Source organism: Lepisma saccharinum, unplaced genomic scaffold, assembly GCF_977018435.1.
Source record: "Lepisma saccharinum unplaced genomic scaffold, izLepSacc3.1 HAP1_SCAFFOLD_923, whole genome shotgun sequence".
NCBI classification, from domain to species: domain Eukaryota; kingdom Metazoa; phylum Arthropoda; class Insecta; order Zygentoma; family Lepismatidae; genus Lepisma; species Lepisma saccharinum.
This window is the reverse complement of record NW_028143577.1, coordinates 4,213-26,540: the sequence shown is the minus strand read 5'-3', so window position 1 is coordinate 26,540 and position 22,328 is coordinate 4,213. Positions and strand designations below refer to the sequence as shown.

The 22,328-nt window shown below is 38.1% G+C and overlaps 1 protein-coding gene across 1 annotated transcript; it reads left to right on the top strand.

Moving 5' to 3' along the window:
* The first annotated feature begins 5,996 nt into the window (after positions 1 to 5,996).
* LOC145983431 (protein GVQW3-like) lies at positions 5,997 to 6,467 on the top strand. Its single transcript, XM_083116541.1, has one exon. It carries the CDS (start codon positions 5,997 to 5,999, stop codon positions 6,465 to 6,467), a length of 471 nt encoding a protein of 156 aa, XP_082972667.1.
* Positions 6,468 to 22,328: the final 15,861 nt, after the last annotated feature.

Sequence of the window (22,328 nt, the reverse complement as noted above, 5' to 3'; positions counted from 1 at the left end):
ATTTCTACTCACATTTTCAAAATTGCTTTCTTGAACTCTGCCGTTTGTAACTGCCACCAGAAACCTCTTCCTTGAGGTTCCAACCAGGGGCGGCGCCAGAAATTTTCGATCGGGTTGGCAGAAACTCCTTATTGATAAATTAAGGTGGGCAATATAAATGTAAGACCATATATACAGAGCATTCCCCGACATTCGCTGCGATACTCGGCGGCAAGCGGCCCTGCATCAGCGTTTGTCTTTCTCGGTGAACGGGGTCCGCGACAGTCGCTAGAGTCGGCTATTAAAATTACAGTCTTCATATTGTGTACTAACCTTGACTACAGAAGGTGTTGAAAATGATGTCCCTCTGCTGCAACACATTCCTGGCATCTCCGAAGGAAATTGGCATTTACACGTGAAAGTTCGTCTACTGTAATTCTCCCGATTTCATGTATTATACTCTTTTAACTCGGATGGTGTGCGGATTGTCTTTGTATACTTTATTTTTAGATTTCCTCATTTTTCTTTCCACTTTTATTCAGAACTGACCCTGTTACTCTAAACTTTTTTTTCAAGGTTTAATATAGTGGTCCTATGTGGAACGGGAACACCAGGAAATTTCGTTGCAAAACGTCGTCGCACTTCTCCACAATTCCTCTTTCCGAAGTAACACTCGACAAGATAAATCCTCTGTTGTAATGTAAACTTTTGTGGTGCCATATTAAGCCACAATCTTCAACACACGGACACGACACAACACAACTTTCGAGGGAGGATTATACTGGCGTCAGTCTGCAACGTCAACAGAAAGGGAAAGAGAGCGAAGGCAGGAAGAGCGAAAAAAAGACTGTAGCGTGCGACTGTCGCAGACCCGTTCACCGGGAAAATCAAGCGCTGACGCCGGGCCGTTTGCCACTGAGTCTCGTAGCGAATGTCAGGGAATGCTCTAGTGTATATGTGTATGTAAGACGTATGTATCCCCCTCTCTCTTACACTCCCGATTCTCCTCCTACTTCTTTTCCCTTTCCATTTCTCTTTTTCCTCTTTATCTTTTCTAATCTATTGTCACATCTTGTTCCATTTCCTTTCGCTTTGTCTCTGATGGACACAATTATTTCATGCGCAGCCATATCCCAGCCATACATTCTAATCACATTCTTTCATGCATGTTAATACAGTGAAATAAATGTGAATTAGGTTTAAGCTTGTGTTGCAAATACAAGGCACATACTTGATTTTATGTATTCGGCGTCAATGATAGAAAGTGCGATGGTAGGCAATCGTGAAGCTTATCGTAATTTAAATGCATGTTCCTGAGCATAGTATTTTCATCGTATAAGTTTTTGACTGAGAGTTTTCTTACTCCTTGGGGGTCACTTTTCTTAGCATACAAGGTTTGTACAACTGAGAAATCTATCTGAATGTTTGTAGTAGCGGCGATTGGGTGCCAACATTTGAGGGGCAAGGACAATATACTTTTTCTTGATAGAAAAGGCTTAGCATAAAGAGGCCATAGTGCGGGGGCAAAAAGTGGCAAAATGTGGCGGGGAACTGCATCCCCCACTTCCCGCTCCTCCTAATCGCCGCCACTGAATATTTGGATCGTCTTATTAGGAATGATTTAAATCACACACGGAAGACAAATTCTTTGTTCATGGAAGTATTCCTAGCCTAATGAAAGGCTATATTGACAAAATATCACTCATAAGTAGAGCCCGGAAGTTCAGGCATTTTCGTTAAAATAGGCAGGCAAAAAGGCATTTATAATGTGGAAAATAGGCACTAAAAATTAAAAAAAAAAAAAAAGGCAAAATAAACCGAAAAAATGGCACATTTGGAAGTCGCTTACTTTTATATATAATTTCTGGCAACATGTTAAAATCTACATTGGGAAGAGCATTTCAATTTTCTCAGTCTTGATTGCACATAACTACAAGGTGTTTTTTAAAGTTCTCAACATTCATTGATAGTCGTCTGTCAGAGAGAATGTTTTTCGTAATAGAAAATGATCTTTCTACTTCGACAGAAGTTATTGGAGCATAATAGAACAAGCTAATGTAGCTGGACTCATTTCGGTAACAGCATTTTCATCTTTTAGAATATCACAAATTGTTTTCAATTGTTTCAAGTCCTTATTTGCACTCACTACCCGTTTGCACTTTTCCGCAACAGCTAACCCCTTTTCTCCTGGCACTTCCATCATCTGCTGCATAGATTCCTCGAAGATTTTCATGGATGCTACAAGAGTCTCACCTCTTCAGGGACGTCGTTAGGGGGGGGGGCTTTGGCCCCGGCAGTTGTAACTCGGGCCCCCGCAAACAAAATTTTGATCGATTAAAAATTATCCTAAATTAATACTACATATTATTTTCTGGTAAATTTGTAGCAGAGTTGGAAACACTGTTCCGAAGAAAATCTTCGGAAGCAAATGTAGGACAGCAAAATTCCACCCTTTCCTTGCTTACCAGTTTATAACCAAGGTCATAAAATCTGCCTGCTTAGAGGTTATTGCCCTTGCCCTAAGTTCCTGGAAACCAGAGATCCGACCCTTTTGTTGCAAATGACCCTTCCAATACAGATGGAATCAAAGACTCCGCCGTTGTCGAGCGGTCAACAGTAGGTGGTCGAGCGACATATTCTATGGAGAGAGTTCTCCAGTACTGGCATTGTTCTGAGATTTAAAATTGCTCTATGCTTCAGCTTCAGAGCCACAGATTAGCTTTGTGTTCTTGCTTGCGAGGAAGGTCTGCTATCGGGTTCCTGCGGTCACTGTGTATTTGTTCGTGTGTGGGAAGAGTTCTAGCGTTGTTGTGAATTTCCATCTTGAATGGATAAATTTATCAAAACCGGATATTTTAAAACTATCTCAAAACATGTGGAAGATGACGGTAATGAAGAGGGTGTTGGTTCAAGTTCTGACGTTCCAAAGTTAGACAAAACAAGTGAATGTACTAATGTGAAAACAATTACAGGTCTTGGGGTAGATAATCCTAGGCAACTACTTTTGCAAAACTATCCAAATACTACGTTCGGAAAGCGAAAGCGGTCATTTCAAAAACACTGGTTTGCATCTGCGCCGTGGCTAGAATATAGTGTGGAACTTGACGCATGCTTTTGTTTTCCATGCCGTAAATTTGGCACAGATTCAGGATATGCAGAACCAAATTTCAGGAAAATAGGATGCGCAACTGGAAGAAAGCATGTGAAAAAATCAAGGAACACAAAGGAACGTCATACCATCTAAAATGCATGGAACTGTGGGCGAATTACAAAGTGAGTACCAATTACTTTTGTAAAACAATTATATATATATGTGTGTGTGTGTGTGTGTGTGTGTGTGTGTGTGTGTGTGTGTGTGTGTGTGTATGTTCGTAGATTAAATTTAAAAAATGAAATATGTGTATGTCTGTATCCAGTGTTCAAATTGAAAAAAATGCTGAGGGAAAAATTTCACAGCTTCCCTATTCTAATTTTGAGAATTGTACCTGACAGAAAGCCAACTGCGCTGGGCAGACATTTCTCTAGGGGAGGGGTTTCAAGAATCCCGTATCTAAAACATACGGACTGATTTATATAAATTTCTTGGGATCAAAGTAAATAACACAAATTTTCCAATTAGTGTACAAGGTTTCAGTAATCACTGATCTCGTCTCAGTGGACTTTTATTTAATATCAGAATTATTTTTCTTAGAGGAAGGCAAATTAATCAGGAAATATTTTCTCATTAAATATACAGGGAGAGGCAAAAAGATGTTAACAATAAATGGGTGTTTAATCACTTTCAATTACAAGCAGGGATTTGGTTACAGGGTTTCAATTTGGCACCCATCCCTATCAATGCACTCATTGAGTCTTTCATTGTTGTTTGTAATGCCCTCTGGGCCATTTGGGCAGGATTTCCAGCGATGACGTAGGTGATGCGGTATTTCAGGTCGTCTAGGTTGCGAGGTTTGCTGGCGTAGACCCGATCCTTGACCATGCCCCACAGCCAAAAATAGCATGGTGTCAGGTCGGGTGAACGTGCTGGCCACGGGAGAGGACCACCTCTACCAATACAGCGTTTACCGAACGTGAGTCTTGCTGAAAGTACCCTCGATGGAGAATTGCAAAAAACAAAAATATTTAGTCTCCCATACAGTGTTAACATCTTTTTGCCTCACCCTGTATATTGTAATTTGCAAACCAACAACAGTATTAATTTTAATGTAAAATTTAGTTCAGAAACTGACAATATATATGTTGATATTAATGTAATATTTACTTGAAATTGAAAGAAATGATTGCGTCAAATTCTGAGCAATGGCAAAATATGATCTAGAATATACTTATGAGGGTAAATTCTTTACATGGTCAGGAGTTAAATTAAAAACTCCCCCCCCCCCAATTTTAATTCGAACACTGGATGTACTTTGATTTTCGTCAAAGATATGCAACGGTGATACAAGAAATTAATGAATGGACAGTAACAAAAGACACGCCTGCCTGTCCAGGGGAGGACATCGCGTAGTGGTAATGTCGTCACCATATAATTCCATATATATCCTTGGTTCGATATCTAGTGGACGCACATAGTGGTTCTGATCAAACTTTAAACTGTACGTCCAGTCCCGATTGGCCTCCTATTTGTGCATGAAGAGGACATAGAACATTTGGGGACAAAATCGTAATTCGGGAGCTAACGTGCTCAGCCACTGAGGCGGCTAAAATTCAATAGGTTTCCATTTTGGCTATTTTACCTTTTTCCTACCTCGTAGGTTAATTTTTACGACAAGTCGATGTGGATTGATGAATGATGGACGGATGGAAAAGTGATGGGAGCATAGACAAACAGAATGAGTCACCAATGGCTGGTGGAGGTTTGGACATGGGATCTCTGATTTCGTATCCCTTTACGCTTACCACTCCGCCACGAACACTGGAATATATTAAATAAGTAATGCCATGGTTTAGAATGAATGTCGGAGAGAGTGGAAGCCGAGATAATAACATGTACACTAATGCACTGTTGGCATTGCTAGCAGATGTTAACGGTCTACCGATACCTCGCAGGACGGAGAAATAATTTTTACCTATATTTGCATTGTTTTAAAAAATATATACAGCGCTGACGAACGAAGGAACAAAGCTAATCTCCACTGTCTAGAGCAGGGGTTCCCAAACATTTTCGTTTCACGGCGCCCTTCGTGTTTCAAGATTTTTCCACAGCGCCTACGTCATGAATGTAGTACTTGCTTTGATTGACTGAATTCATGTTTTAAGTCCATGCATAGTAAGGCTAATTGGGACTGGACCTACAGTTTAAAGTGGGATCCGAACCACTATGTGAGTCCACCGGGTAACGAACTCGGGACCCCTTAATTACAAGGTGGCGAACTCTAACACTACGCCACCGGGGAGGCCCTATCTAACACTTGTAACGCTCTGTTAGTGTGCTTACGTTGCTTGCCTTAAGTTAAAAAATAAACATATTTAAAATTCAGAAACATTTTTTATGTACAAAGTACAAAATAAGAACATGTATTTGGAACAATCATATCGATGACTGAATTTCATTGAAAATATTGGAACATCACGCGGCGGCCCCGTAAGCCTACCAGGGCGCCGCGGCGCACACTTTGGGAACCACTGGTCTAGAGATTACAATTTCTGTAAAACTGAGTCCTAGGTTTGAATCCTGAAGGAGATATTATTTTCTTTCATTATTACAATAACTTGTCATCGTAATCAAAAATAGTTAGTCCATTTTATGCTCAAATACTAGGCAGATCGGAAAGTAACGCACAATATTTTTTTTCTCCCCAGATATTGCAGCTGGAATGCTGAAATTGTACGACGAGAGAGTTTGAAGTTTGCACCACAGAGGGTATTTTTTTCCCCTCTGCAGCTCTAGCGAGAGAAGCCTGAACTACGAAACAAACATGGCGCGCATGTTACTGTCGTCCACGTGTGAAGAGCAGCAAAGTGTGGTTCGATTTTTGTGAGCCAAAGACCATACACCGAGTGAAATTCACAGGGACATGCGTGGGGACGACTGTCTGGACCGTAGCAATGTCTCCAGGTGGTGTGCATTCTTTCAAGAGGGCCGTGTGAACCTTAGTGATTCGCCACGCTCCGGGCGGCCGGTTACAGCTTCAACTCCGCAGAATATCCGCGCCATTGAGGCAGCAATTGTGAACGACCGGCGTGTGCACCTGCGAACCTTATCGCATACGTTCAACATTTCCTATGGTGCGGTGTACCATATTGTTCATGACACGTTGAAATTCCGTAAAGTTAGTGCTCGCTGGGTGCCTAAGATCCTGACAGACCACCACAAGGGCCAGCGAATGATGACAAGCATGGATCACTTAACGCGTTACGCCGCAGAAGGGCATGACTTTTTGGAAGGAATCGTCACTGGTGATGAGTCGTGGGCGTACCACTACACGCCCGAAACCAGCAGGCCTGGAAACATGCTGGTTCCCCAGTACGAAAAAAATTCAAAGTGACTCAATCTGCTAGGAAAGTGCTTGTGACAGTGTTCTGGGACATGTTTTGTGTGTTATTGGTGGACTTTGCTGAACACGGGACCACTGTGAATGCTGCAGCCTACATTAAAATTTTGGTTAAGTTGCGTCGTGCCCTTCGTGACAAACGCCGCAACATTCATGCTGACGGTGTCAAACTTCTTCGTGAAAATGCCCGTCCCCATGTTGCTGCTCCTGTTCGTGAGAAACTCATCGAATTTGGGTGGGAGGTGCTCCAGCATCCACCATACAGTCCGGACCTGGCACCATCGGACTTTCATCTGTTTGGTCCCAAGATGGAATTCCTGGCCGGCCAACACTTTGCGACAGAGGCGGAAGTGAAATCAGCAGTCCGCAGATGGCTAAACTCCAATCAAACGGACTTCTACGAACAGGGCATATTGAAACTGGTACCACGATGGGAGAAATGTGTTGAGAAACTTGGTGACTATGTAGAAAAGTAGGTCAAAGATGTCAGTTCATTTGTGATTTGTTTGGTTTTTGTTACATATTAAACTTTTTGCGAAAAAAAATATTGTGCGTTACTTTTCGATCTGCCCACGTATATTAATTGGAACTGGATTTATAATGTCAATTGGACTCCGACCCATTGTGTAATGTGCCTCCACCGGGACTTGAACCTGGCACTCTTTGGTTATAAGGGAACGTTGTAAACCACACCTGGGAGGCCCGCCGTGGTGAACGTGTCGTTATAAGAAATATGCAATATAAAGCAAAAATGTGAATTTATTCTTGAGAATGTTAAAAAACAAGAAAAACCAGAATATTTGAGTCTCTAATAATATTCTGCATATTACATATAATTGTGATGGCCGTTTGCGAGTTTTCCTTCATTAATTGCCATTCATAATCGTCAACATTGCGATTAACTAAAAGTAACAAAAAAGCGGTACAAAATTTGAAAAATAAAATATACATAGAATAAAAGTAAATGGCAATTAATGAAGGAAAACTTACAAATGAACTGAAAAGAAAGGTAATAACAAGTTGATATTTACTACCTACTTTTCGGCTTTTTGAAGTTGTCATTTTTGGCGCCAATTTACCTGTCTATTTAGCATGGTTTGTGCCTATTATAAACGCGCTCCCTACTGATAACACGAACTGAGACAGAAATAAACAAAGTGTGAAAATACCTAAGTCAGTGTCTTCATGACACTTGTACAAACCACCAACGTCGTTTTGCGATAATGCAGGGTGCAAGTTTAGAGGTGCACAATTTTCGAAAGAAAAGTGGCACGCGTCCTATTTTTCCTATTACATCTCGAGGCATTGGTGTACACATGGGGGAGCTGATGAGGCTACAACTCTCCCGAAACTTTGAGAAAAACAAAATTTTGAAATGAAATCTGTAAAGAACTCGGGGAAAAAAACAAATTGGTAAGTGCAACCCCACACCCCCTAAAATGACCCTAGATACCATTTCTCTCTTTGAACAACTTTAAAAAGGAATCCCAAAAGTGGTAATTACCAAATATTTTATATTCTCTCTCCACCTCCCCTCCGAAAGAAAATCCTGCGTACGTTTGTGTCTGGAGGAGAGTTACAAATCACTCGCGTAATGTAAAGTGCTGCTTGCGCTGGAATACTGCTAGAATTTAAATTTGAAAATAATTTCAATGTTAAAGGCGTCATCATTATTACTATTATTAATATGATTTTGTAACGTCCTATTATTGTTATCATTACGTCCCTGCCTAAATTCGCAGCCAGAAATACGATTGATTGATTGAGTTATTGTTTTAAGTCCACTTTATGCACAGTAAGGCTAATGGGGACTGGACCTACAGTTTAAAGTGGGGTCCGAACCACTATGTGCCTCCACCGGGTATCGAACCCGGGACCCCTTAATTACAAGGCAACGACGCTACCACTGCGCCATCGAGGAGGCCCAGAAATACGAATAAAACGAGATCTTCTATCTTCAGGAAAGCAACGTCTTGACAAGGCACAAGGCGGTCCTAAGACCAGCACAAAGCTTGAATGGAGACAATACAACAAGCTTGTTCAACAAATGTTGGCGCGAAGGTTGCGGACAACGAAAGGCGGCACTGCGTCCCAAATACTTTCTGAACTGCCTGTCATAAAATATTCCTGCGAGAGGACAGTAGTCACCTGTCGAACCTGACAAATTGCAAGGAGCGGTCTTTCTTGCTTTAAGGGAACAAGGGAAAGATGGAGAAGATAAAGGGAAGGAAATGACAATCAAATGGTAGAGAAGACTTATCCCTGGGTTGTACCCCTGCTGTTTGAGAGCACAGTTTCTGAAAGGCAATACGCAAATATGGTTAAATTTTCCCTTCCCCAGTAAATCTTTGTTTCCGATTAATTTTGTTCATTCTGCTAGATTTTGCTTCTATCCAGGGTGCCAAGTACCGGAACGGTCCAATGACCTCGGTGCCCTCGAGCAAGGAATAACTTGAGTGAGGAGGCAGGAGGGCTTTGGGGGAGGGAGGCGGGGCAGATGCAAGAGGACGAAGAAAATGTAGCAGTTTACTTACATGATGACTCGTGAAAGTAAAATTGTTATTGCTTGCTTGAAAGAATGAAAGATATGAAATTAGTAATATTTTTCTAGTTTGCTTCGCTCTCAATATAATCGTTTCTAATAAGTAACAAATTATAATTGTTATCCCAAAAAACTGTGTATGTGTGTGTGCGTGTATGTAATATGTTTTGTTAATGATGACATACTGGATACCAAATAATGTAAAAAGTAAAGTGCTCCCCTGTGCTTTTCACCACGCCATGTAGGCGTATAGAGAGTGTGGAGTTTGGGCTCCATACTTTCTTGATCACGGCCGAAGGTGGCCGCCTTTACCCGCCAGAGTTCCCTCCATGTACCCACTTTATACGACGCTGGGTGGGCGCCCGTGCCGCTTGAACAGATGGGAAAAAATCCCGGTTCACCTCCGCCGGGGATCGAACCCGGGTCTTTCTCATGGTAGTCAGACGCCCTAACTATTGAGTTCTAGGACACCAAATAATGACTAAAACTATATGCGGGAGTGCTCTGAAAATACTAAATAGTTAAAATCTGAAAATGTGTTGTGCTTATTGATACATAGAAATTATTCTCAGTTGTAATTAATAATGGTAATTATGAAAATGTTTCGTTGTGGAATTGTATTACAATTAAAGAACAGGTATAACAGTTTTTTTCAGTGATTTTATAGTAAAAACAGTATGCTATTCAGCGCATCTTTGTGTGAATTCACTGAAAACCGCAAGCCTTCGCACAGAAGTTTGATATCAAATATAACCAACATGAGATTGAGGTACTACAAAACTATGTTCGTAATATAAAACAAACAACCACACTAAACAGCATTTCTGACCTGCATTCAGCTTTGCCGGAAACAATTTTTCCAATTACAGCAGAGCTGTTACAAGTAGCATTAACGTTACCAGTATCATCTTGTGCGTGTGAACGATCTTTTAGCGTGCACAAGAGATTAAAATCTTACCTCAGAAACAAATCAAACCAAGAGAGAACATCTGCTTTGGCAACCATAAACATAGAACAAGAAATTTCAACGTCATTAAATGTTGATCGTGTCATAGACTCGTTTGCATTACAAACGAAACGACGTCATTCTTTGATAGTTCCAAGAATGTAACTTCCGGTAATGGCCTCGGTCTCAAGATTAGCAATTGCTACGTAAGTAAGCACGAACACAAATGTGTCAACAGTCCACAGCTGCGACTCCTGTATATAGTTTAAAACTGTGTTTACAAGCTTCGTTGTACTGATTTTTGCATGTCTCAGCAGAGAGGAATTTTCAAAAACATCTCTCCTCTGAAAGTGCTAAGCAGATTTCGTAAATTCTGAAAAATGAATGTGTAAGATTTCATCTGTAGGTTTGTTTGTTTGATTTGTTGTCTTCACTTTATGCACAGAAAGGCTAATCAGGACTGGACCTACAGTTTAAAGTGGGATCCGAACCACTGTGCCATTATCTCCACCGGATATCGAACCCGGGACCCCTTCATTACAAGGCGGCGACCTTACCACTACACCATCGGCGAGGCCCTTTCACCTGTAGGTTTGGAAGAATCCTCATGATGGTTGCATTTGTAGCTGTGTTGAAAATAAATGTAGTAGTTTTGCCTTTCCGGAAACTTAATATCAAATATCTTGACAGACAATAATGCAATCCACAAGAGGATTCTCCAGAATAGCTAAATAGGAAAAATCCTGCACAGAATAATTTATCAGATGTCAAGAAATCAGCTTAGCACTTCCACAGTAGTTTCGATAAAAAAGAAGTTGTCATTGAGACAGGCAGAAAGTAAAATACATTAAGAAAACTGTAAAGTAATAGTTTAATAGTAGTACTTTCATAAATTGATTTGCTTCCTGAAAATTCTTGAACTCTAATGTTTATTTGACCTCCAGAATTCACATATATATTATATACTGCTGGACAATGAAAACCGGACACTTTAATATTTGACATCTGAATTGCAATAACAGCTCGCAGGTATATTACAGAATGTTCGGCAGATCATGTAGTACCATATGCACCATTCATAGGCTCGGACTTTGTTTATGCATTTGTACTTAATTCAGTTTCTGCAACATTTAGTTAGCCCTTGTACCAGAGCTTTTATCGACCCATTGCGTTATCACAAAAAATGCAATTGTCCGTTTTTTTTTGTCCAGCAGTATATATACTTCGTAGTAGTTTTATATACCAATGCACTATATATGTAGCAATATTATAATGTAATATAATTGGATTGGATTGATTTGTTGTTTTAAGTCCACTTTATGCACAGTAAGGCTAATCGGGACTGGACCTACAGTTTAAAGTGGGATCCGAACCACTTGTGCCTATAATGTAATATAATGTACATATAAAACATTATATATATATATATGAATGGCTTATTGCAGAAAGGGACCTGAGTCACTTTTGCACAATTCTGAGAAAAACAATGAAAAATCGTATAATATTAATAGTGTAAGAAAGAAATGTGCCGTTGTTGGCTCAAATATTCAACATAATGAATAGTTAATTTTGCAACCCTCAATGCACCCCCTGCAGTATGCTGCTAGACACAGTGGAGATGAAAAAAATAACTCCGATACCTCAAAAATGTGACTCAGGTCCCTTTCTGCAATAAGCCATTCATATATATATATAAGTGTGTGTGTGCATCACACAGAGTTGTTTAACTTTACTGTCTGGTAATATTTGCATAGGAACAAATTTTAGATTTGGCCCCCCCGAACTGATCAACCTAGCTACGTCCCTGCACCTCTTTATTCTAGCTTTGTAATTGTCTCTGGCAATGCACCATAATGTGCAAAAATAAACGACAGTTCATTCTTCAGTTCTGAATAGCACAGGAGTTTTTCACTTCACGAATTGTAGCCGCTTCATTTTCTGGATGAGCATCGATCACCTCACTGATTTTTTCAAGGTTGTTAGCATAATATATAGCTGCTGATATCCAGGTTCCCCATCTTGTCAAGACTGGTTGCGGAGGAAAACTGAGCTCAGGCGTAACTTCCTGAAATTTTCGGGTTCAAGAGGGAGATTTCAGAAATATCTTCTTTGTGTTCGAAATCAACCTCTCCACTTCAGCAGTCAATCATGCACAAGGAAATGTTAACCGAAAGGCAATATCCTAACTCAGCATGAAATACTTTTTTCTCACACTTTTCTCCTTCAGCAATGTTGAAACATGCGTGAGTTCAATGTTACTTAAATAAGGCGAAAATTATTCACGTAATAAACGGAAGAAAAATAAATGCCAACATTTTTTTTTAAAAAAAATGGTCAAATTTCATTGAAAAAGGCAGAAAAAGGCATTATAATTAAAAATAGGCAGTGGGGGTCCCAAATAGGCAAAATGAAAAGGCTTCTAAAACATTCGAAACAACATAAAAAACGTATATCCGGAAACATTTTATCAATATATGCATTAAATAAAAAGAGGCATTTTGCCAAACTTCCGGGCTCTACTCATAAGTAATAAACAGGTAAGATTGAAAAATCTGTTCAGAATTGAAGAGATTATTAGTTAAGTTGCTATTTGTTTTCGGAACTGTCATGTTACTTATGCGGGAGAAGCAATACACGTATGGTTACATGAACATATTTTTTGAAGTAACAAAATGATTTAGGACACAAAGAATTCATCGAAGTTGATCACCGTGCCAATAATAATTCATATAGATATGTTTCATAAATGACTTGGGTTGTATGGTGTGACCATTTCGAACACACTAGAATGTCAACCTCTACCCTGTGCAGCATACCCTGGAAACTTTATTCATTCAGGACAACGAGTCCCTGGCGCTTGGAACCACTGTCAAAGTAATAATTTATGAGGGTTCGTATTTTGAGTATTTTTGTGTTTGTTTTCGCCCCTTCGTTACTTTCATCTAATCACCATCGAACCTTATCGTCGTCATTATCAAAATTAACAGAAAAGACTAAATAAAGCAAATCAACCACAACTTACTCTTCCAAAAATGGAGTTTCAGTAGTTCATACCTCTCAGAAAGTTGAGGTGGTAGTTTCAATTGCACAGAGTTTCATTAGTGGATCAAGGCAGCTAATTCCGTGAACAATGACGTTGTTTTCCAAAAGTCTCAAATATTTGTCTCAGGCAATCACCCTCTTAAAATGGACGCATCTTCTGTTGTGATAAAATGCCACGTTTGGTGCGAGTTCTTTCTGTATATTTTTCCCCAATGGCATAACGCTGTCGCATTATAATGAAGAGGTCCCGTGTTCTACTCCCCCCTCTTCTGGTGGGAGCACAATGCACACTGGTTCGGACTACACGTTAAACTCTAGGTTTAGTCCCGATTAGCCTATTTGAGCATAAAACTGGGCTTAATAACAAACTAACAAAATCGTCTTCTGGATACTTGGTGACAACTTTTTTTCTTTACTTCAACTGCATCTACAGATTCTGTTGACATTTTCGGCTGATTCATGTGGCAAAATTTATGTGTGGGACGAGAATTTCTAAATAGGATAAGCCACTCATTAGTAATTGAATAATTCTGTAGCTTTTTCCATACATAACTGGTTTACTAAAATTTATTCACTTCAGTATTGTAGTGATTATTGTGATTGCTTCTTATTAGTAGAATGAATATAAAGTTGATATTTCGCATACCATATTGATATTTCAAGATAACAGGTATATAAAAATTGTTATGAAATAAAAAAGGGGACACTTCTGGAATTTCAATGCAGAGCTAATTAAAATTATATTATACTCTCTAGCATACTTAAACCCGAAGGTTTATGGCTGCAGCAACACAAGCCTCCCATCTGTCCCTATCCGGGGCAAGATCAACCCAATCTTTCCCATCCTTGCCGATTTCTTTTAGGTCCATCTCAACGATATCCTTCCATTCTCGTCTTGGCCTTCCTACAGGTCTCTTACCATCAGGTTTCCCAACAAAAATCCTGTAAACTATTCTTTCCTCTGCCATTCGTGTCACATGGCCTGCCCATCTAAGTCTTCTTGATTAAATTATTCTAATAATAATAATTAAAAAGTCAAAATAATGTATTGTGTTGCTGGAGGAAGTAACGCTAAGATGATGTTTTTATTTGTTTATTTGAAGATTATTTTAACCATACCCAGGCCGGGATTTATATACGTATGTGGAGGCCCGGAGCTGCAGTCCTAAAGTTCAACCTAAATTCTGATCTAATCTTGATCATACCCTGCATAATTTTGAGCCTCCTAAGCATACTAACTGCTTTTAATCACAGTTTTTATTTCAATAGCTCTAGTAATTACTTTCACTTTCTAATGACAAAATTGGCTTTTATGGGATGATAATATATGAACATTTCATACATGTTATAAACACCAGAACACACTTATTTATCGAATCATTCATATAGCTATCTCCAAGTATATGTACTTATTGAATTTGATTGGGTGGGCAATCGGGTGGGCACAGGAATTTTTGGGTGGGCGCTTGCCCACCTGTGCCCACCCCTGTCGCCGTTCCTGGTTCCAACAGTATTCTGCTAACATGTTCTGTACCAATTTTTCTGCATATTGTTTCTCCATGACAGAAATATCCTGCTGAAATCTCTTGCCGCATCCGTCACTAACCACGCCCAAGTTAGGGGGAAAAAGTCCAAATGCGAATGTAAAAGTGAATTTTCAAGGACATATTGCACCCCATGCGCTGATAACACTTCAACAAGTTCCTTGTAGTTGTCAGCTTTCAAATTTCCAAAAAAATTACAGCATACTTGTCTGAAAGCTAATCATGCGCATTTCTCTTTTTTCTGTTAGCAATTCCACAAAGTTGTCATCATGAAGGATCTCACGGACTTGCGGCCTAATAAATATGCCTTCTTTTAACTTACTATCACTGAGTTTAGGAAATGTTTTTCTCAAGTACCCAAAACCCTCACCGTGTTTATCCAAAGCCTTAACAAAAGTTTTCATCAGCCCTAACTTAAATGCAACGGTGGTAACAAAATATTCTCTTTCTCAAGTAGAGGGTGATTTTTAACTCTTCTCTCCAGGAATTAAGTTTTTTTGTATGGGCCAATCCACAATGTTGTAATGTTTATCTTTTGCCAGTCTGTCCCATTTGCAAAGAAAGTAACACATTTTTTTTTAAACCCAGACTGCATGCCTAACAGTATACCAATCATTTTGAGGTCTCCTCATATCTGCCAACCATATTTTTCATAATTTATCACTTTTAATATTGTATCCATATTTTCATAAGTTTCCTTCATGGTGGAAGAATAGGCAAGGGGTACTGATGGGTATATATTCCCATTATGCAACAATACTACTTTTAAACTATTCTTATATGAATCTAAAAATAGTATCCACTCGTTTGGGTTGCGACTCCTTCCAAGTTCATGCAGAAGGCCTTCTACATCATTGCGGTAAGTTAACTCATTACTAACAGAAAAAAATGTGTCTGTGATTGTTGGCGTTTCCGATATGACACCTTAACACCATCTTGTAATAAATTCCACCCTCGGAGACGAGAACCTAATAATTCCGCTTGAACTATAGAAAGGTTGAGATCTCCGACTAGATCATTTAGTTCGGATTGGGAAATAAAGTGAGGTATATTTGGATCAGGAAAATTTGGATCGGTGTTTGAATATGAGGGTCCAGGTTCGTCATCTGGAGAAGCACTGCTTGGTTCTGTTTCATCCACTGTCCATTCTTTAGCAGACTTAGGAATTGGTATAAAATCATGACTCATAGGTTTCTTGGCTGAAGGAACATCAGGATAAAATATAGAATGTTTTGAATTAGAACTATATCCCACTGTGTTTGTTAAACAAAAGTAACAATTCGTAGTATGATCTTTCTGTTCTGTCCATATTACAGGGTTTCAGAAGGGCATTGATTTGTGAGTGCCATTAAGCCAACCACGTAAAGCTCGCGAACAATTACAACAAATTTTACCTGGTGCCCAACTTTTTCCCTCGTCTACTTTACTTCCAAAATACAACTCATATGCTTTTTTCACTATAGGAGTGATAGTATTTCTCTGTGACTTCGGAGTAAATTCCCCGCAAACATAACAAAACAGTTTGAGTTATTCACACATTTGCGTGACATGGCGAATTCATTAATTGAGTTATAATACAATTTCTTTAAAAAAAAACAATTATGAATGCTCTTATGTTTTGTTAAAATACAACTTACATTTCACTTCACTACAACTTACATTCACAATTTCACGAACATACACAAACATAAAATATGGCTACTCGCGAAGTTATTGGAAAAGAAGTTGACTCGACTAACCCACAAAAGAACAAATTTTAACAGAGAAACAGGAAATTACTCTACTGCCAGATGTTTTTTCCACGAAATATTAAGTGGCAATCATAAACACAACAGGTCGCTAAAAGGTTCTTATCCATTTGCTAGGAACCAAGCGTTAATCTGGATGCAGAGCAGGGTGCGGAGACCTGAAACCATAAAACTATAAAATGTGGGTGTTCTGCAAAAAATGTAGGTGATACAGGAAAACGGATACGATATTCGTTATCAGCACATCTGAATACATAAAGATCACTTAGTTTTGTTTAAAGGAGTATTTCATTGTTTATCAGTGTTATCACTGCTACAAGGATTCTCTATCATCTTTATTTCTTTCTCCGTTTTTCATATGTTTCAATGTTTCTTTGCTCTCTTGGTTCCTCTGTTTCCATTTCCGTTATTCTTCTTTACCTTTTCCCTTTATCTTTCTACGCTTCCTTCTCTCTTTCCCATTTCCTTCTATTTCTGTTCTGTCATTTGCTGTCAATGTATCTTTCGGTCTCTTTCACCCTCTCTTTGTGTTCTTCTGACCTTGTGTGATTCTCGCTGGCTGTAAGCAATCCTAATTTTTAACTATTGGCTATTTGTGTTAGGAGACGGGCCAAAAATATTTCGTGGTGGGCTAGAGCCCCCTTTGGTGTCGACTATTCTGACTGCGACTGACACCTTCGTTTGGTGTGTGATGTTGCTAAAGTTGTAAAGTAACTTATTGCACACAATTCATAATCTTTCGTTATTAGCTGTCGGAACGTACCCCAGAGGGATTTATAATTGATTTTTAAGTAAAGAGGCCAAAATAATGCAGTGGGATCATTAATCTGTGGTGGGATACTGTGGGACGTAAAGTTAATTTCCATGGGGAATATTATTTACAAAACAGGCTTCTGTAAGAGTTTATAAGATTTATAAGGTGCTGCTTAAACTCACTTCATTCATTCGTTGTAGCCGATTGCGTCTAATATCACAATTTTTTAAAGGAAAAAAGACACATTGTAAGCAAGAGCGTGAAAGTTAAATATACAATGACATTAATTTTCGGGAGCAATGATCGCCTTCCCACACTCAGACGCTGATATTCGTGAGGTTTTCTGTAGTGTACGTCCATAGTATCTTCAAATTTTCGGTCCTTGGGGGATTCTAAACATTAACAATTTAAGTTAAGGAAACTTACAATTTCAAGCAGCTGCTAGAATTTCTTTTAGTGTTTTGTCTTAGATTTCTTTTACACATAAATATGATTGTGTAACATAAAATTTTAAGCATTATTTTAATTTTCAACTCCTTTTCTGGAATGTGCCATGCATAGAGCAGTGGATACTGATAATGCCCACAAACACACTTGCCTTAGTTCCAACCTACACTGAACATTACGCCACTCTTTGCTGAGAGCAGTTTTTCAAGGATCCTGCATGGGTTGGGTTTACACAGATATGCACTGTAAGTAGAGCAGTTCAAATCTAATTTTGTTATTTTTTCAAGGGAATTTATTATTCATTATTTTCATAAGTTTTAAGCTGCAGGAACTTGAAATGACAGAGGTCTCTTAGGAAGTAAGCTTATATGCTGAGATGGGAGGACCAGTGGCGACCACTATATGTACCCAGGTGTAGCACACGCTAGAGGTGGTCAGCTAGTATTGAACATTTAGTCAACATAGTGAGTGTGAAAAGAAAATTAAAGTGTCAAAAGTACATGCATACTTTAATACATGTATCAAGGAGTCCGAGGTTCGATACTCGGTAGTGGTTCATAATGGTTCAGACCTCACTTTGAACTTTAGGTCCAGTCCCGATTAGCCTTTCTGTGATTAAATTGGTCTTAAAAACAAATTCAAACAACAAATCTGGAAATAGGAAAAGGTGGGTGGGTGTCTCATAGCTTCGGTTATTTCTGTTTCAAAGGGAGTGTTCGCCACTGGGAAGGACAGTACTAATAGTTATACACAGTGTAGGCTGGAGTGTAAAACTTTGTTGTGGCTGTCTTAAGAAGTATTTTGAAATTGATATGGCATACTAATTACACAATGTGTTCAGCGAGATGTTAAAATATTACCAGGCAAGTTGTTCATAATTTTCAATATTTTTTATTTATTTATTTATTTATTTATTTATTTATTTATTAATGCCTTGTTTTAAATGGCGGAGTTAAGGCCGTACAAAGCCTTTTCTTCCACTCAACCATACATTTAAAATTTTACATTATTATATTATACACAAAGTACATTAAGTCATTTCACATAGGTCCACACACACACGTCGTCCCATGTGTATTTAAGGAATTGAACTGCATTGAACTTTTCCTGGAAATATTTATGCATCTCACTCTTTACATACCTTTCCTAATATCTTTGTTACACAATTAATTTCATGGAGGATTAGTGAAAAAAATATATGGTTGACTAGATCACACAGCAAATATACTTCTGTATCAGCATCTTTAAGTTCTGAGAATCGATTGCTGCTTGTGTACAATTTAGCGTTCTTGTGGATGTGGGATGAAGTAAGTGATTCATACATTTTATTTGTTTTCTCTTTTCAACTTGCAAAGTGAGGGTCTGTGATGCTATCAGTTACCCTGTAAAAGCCTACATACAAATTTTGTCTTTGGAAATTAAATTCATTTTGAGAAGTTATGTAGAAGAAAACACACAGATAAAGAAATTAATTCTCATTTGAAAAGTATCTAAACTTTTATCATTCTGGGTTTCTTTAATTCAATCTTCCACTGTATGTATAGACATTCCTTAGGAGAATTTAAATTGCTGAGGGGATCCAAATGATACTAACTTTGCATGATAATTAACTTTTATATGTTAAATCCACTTGAACGCTTCAAATAGTCTTCCATCTATTAACAAATATAGTTGTACAATAAACTGTTGTATTGAAGAAGTTAAATTTTTGCTACTTTCAAGGTTAATCTAATTTAAATGTATTCCTTGTTTCAGACATTGAATGGTGTTTAACTAAAATAACCAACTCTGATGTTTGAAGATGATCCTGATTTTGTAAATGGAAAGGTAAGCAAATAAATCAATTAACCTGTATGTAATCTGAAAATGTCAGAATCACATAAATAGAACTAGGAACGTAAAATATAATGCTGCGTGTGCGAACCATACATACACACCTTTCATTTTGTAATTAATAATCTTTGGATATGCATTTCCAAAATGCACCTTAGCATAAATATACAAATTATAATCTTTATGGATTTCTTTCGTAGCCTACTAAACTTTCAATAGAACTTTATTTCTGCTACTTGAAAACAGAATCATATCCATGCTTTTATATTTGGAGAGTTGAACTTTCATATAGCTATGTCTTGTTTCTATAGAAAATATTTAAAATTGTCAAGGGTGTGTGTCTCTTGTCTGCTGGGTGAAGGGATGGAATGAGGCATCCACTCACTTCTCCTTCTGGCACTGTGCCTGTTACATGCTAGTATAATGTACAGAATAAATAAAATCTTTTTGCCTTTTCGCTACATGATGTTTACACATACACTTTGACAGAACAGAACTACAGGGTGCGAAATCATTGAAAACTGGTGGGGGAAGAAAGTTCTTAATCTACATTCCCCCCTCCTCCACATGTGTGTATTATTAAAAGTAAATTAATTTGTTACTTTGATACATATCAGATATTGTAAAGCAGCCAACTAATTCCTTTAGTAACTTCGTTAAAGATGTTATAAATTATGAAATAGTTGAAGTGCTTTTATTATGTGTAAGTTTTTGTTTTGTTTGTGCTTTATGTTAATATAAATCAATTAGATTTCATAGTTATAATTTTCTTGCATTCTTGTTTTACTTTAATTGTGCGTATTGGTGTAGATTTGTTAATGATCTCTTGAGAGAGAAAGCATTCAATACTCACAACTACACTAATTTGTGTGTGTTTTCGATATTATTCTTAGTACAGTATATTTGAAATTAAAAGTAATTGCTTATCTTTCGTTTGTTATAACAAAAAATCTCTCCCGGAGATTTTTGGTGGGGGGATTTTTGAGGCCAAGATTGTTGGTGGTGGGAAATCCCCGTCCCCCCAGGATTTCGCACCCGGCAGAACTAACAGAAACACAAGAAAGCTAAAGCTAAACCCTCAAAAAATAGTAAAAAATTATTTTTTACACCAACATTGAATGGTAGTGTTTGAGCTCTTAGGCGACACCAGAAAGATGTTTGTGTGTGTGTATTGGGGGGCAACCCATTGACTTAACTTAATAGTAGAACAAATATTAACAATAAGAATCATGGTTATGATAATAATTTTACAGTAATAACTATTATAACAAAAAAATAAAATTATATTATTATTATTACTATTATTAAATCCTTTTGGAGGACTGCTAGATGAATGAATATCAAGTACAACTTTTCCTTATTATTATATATATATTTTCTTTTTGTTACATTTTACACAGTTAGTGTACTGAAATGCACAGTTATTCTGTTTTATCTTTAAGTTTTAACTTTTCAATAAAAGCTTTCTAAACATTATTTATGTTATAACAACTTCTGCTTTTTGTGACTTGAAATGGCCGATGGCATTTCCAGGGGGTGGGGGGGGGGCAACGGATATGTTCCACCTCCATCTCCCGACACCGATGTTTCAGCACAAAATATTATCCTAAAGTAATTTCTTACTTTTGAAGATAGTGTGCCATTTCCAGTTATATGATGTGGCGTGCCCAGTAGTCAGCCCTCATTTCGCTATTTTTTCCTGCCTGTTTGTAGCCCCATCATCACCCTCGTTGTATAGGCCCTTGCTTATGAAATAAAAGCATGCATGTTTATATTACCTTTGCATAATAAGGTGACATAATCTTAGTCCCTCCACCTGTTCATTCAATCAGTGGCGTACACAAGGGTGGTTACTGGGTTTAAGCCCCCCCCCCCCCCCCCCCGAGCTTTAAATATTATGGGAAATGTTTTGTAAAATAAATTGCCAATTTAGCGCTACTGCATTCAATGTAGAAACTGATCAGCTTGAGGGCCTCCCGATGGTGCAGTGGTAGGTCGTTGCCTTGTAATCAAGGGGTCCTGGGTTCGATACTCTGTGGAGGCACATAGTGGTTCGGATCCCACTTTGAACGGCAGGTCCAGTCTCGATTAGCCATACTGTGCATAAAGTGGACTTAAAACACCAACTCAATCTATCAATTGAGCAGCTTGATTGATTGATTTTGTTTATTTTTCTTCGCATTTCTGCCACTTTTGGGCTAATTGCGAAGATGAGGATGAGTGATGATATGATGGAATGGATGAATGGACACTCACAAAGAACACCTGTGCTCAGGCTGGGATTCGAACTCAACACCCCAGGCGTTTTAGCATGCTTTCGTAACCACTCATCCACGAAGGCTTCAAGCTTGAATCACTTTGTATCCACACGTCACTAGTATACTTTTCAGGGAAGTATTAAGACTCATAAATGTTATAAGTACATTCTTGGTTATATTCTTATTTACTTTTACATTTTTTTCTCCTTTCAGATCATGGACGCCTTTCCATACAGACATTTTAAAGGAATACAGCATGCATATTTTTAGCAATGAAGTAAAATTGGTACTGAAAAATCATTCCTCTTTTTTTGGATAAAATTGTGAGAACTATGTTGAATTATTGCAAGATGAAATGTACGAATATTGGAAATAAAGTTGAATTTTTTGCTAACTGGTAACTTTATTTCTTCAACCTAATCTTTGGGGCGAAAAAAATTAAGCTCTGTATTTGAAATAGTGGTTAAAAATTATGTATATGAACATTTATAACTTCTACTAAATTTGCTCTGCCTTCTTAAGAATGTACATTTTCGTTTCTAATTAATTTATTAAAGTACTGAAATAGGTTCTAGAAGCACCAAAAATCACTCACATTGTAATGATTGTGGCATTGAACTGAGTGTGCAGAACCAACAGCAAAGGAAAAGTAAGGTTGAATTATTGCTTAATGTGTATGCATTTAGTGGCAAGGTAGTATTTTTCAGAGATTATCCCCTTACCATGTATGTATATACTTGC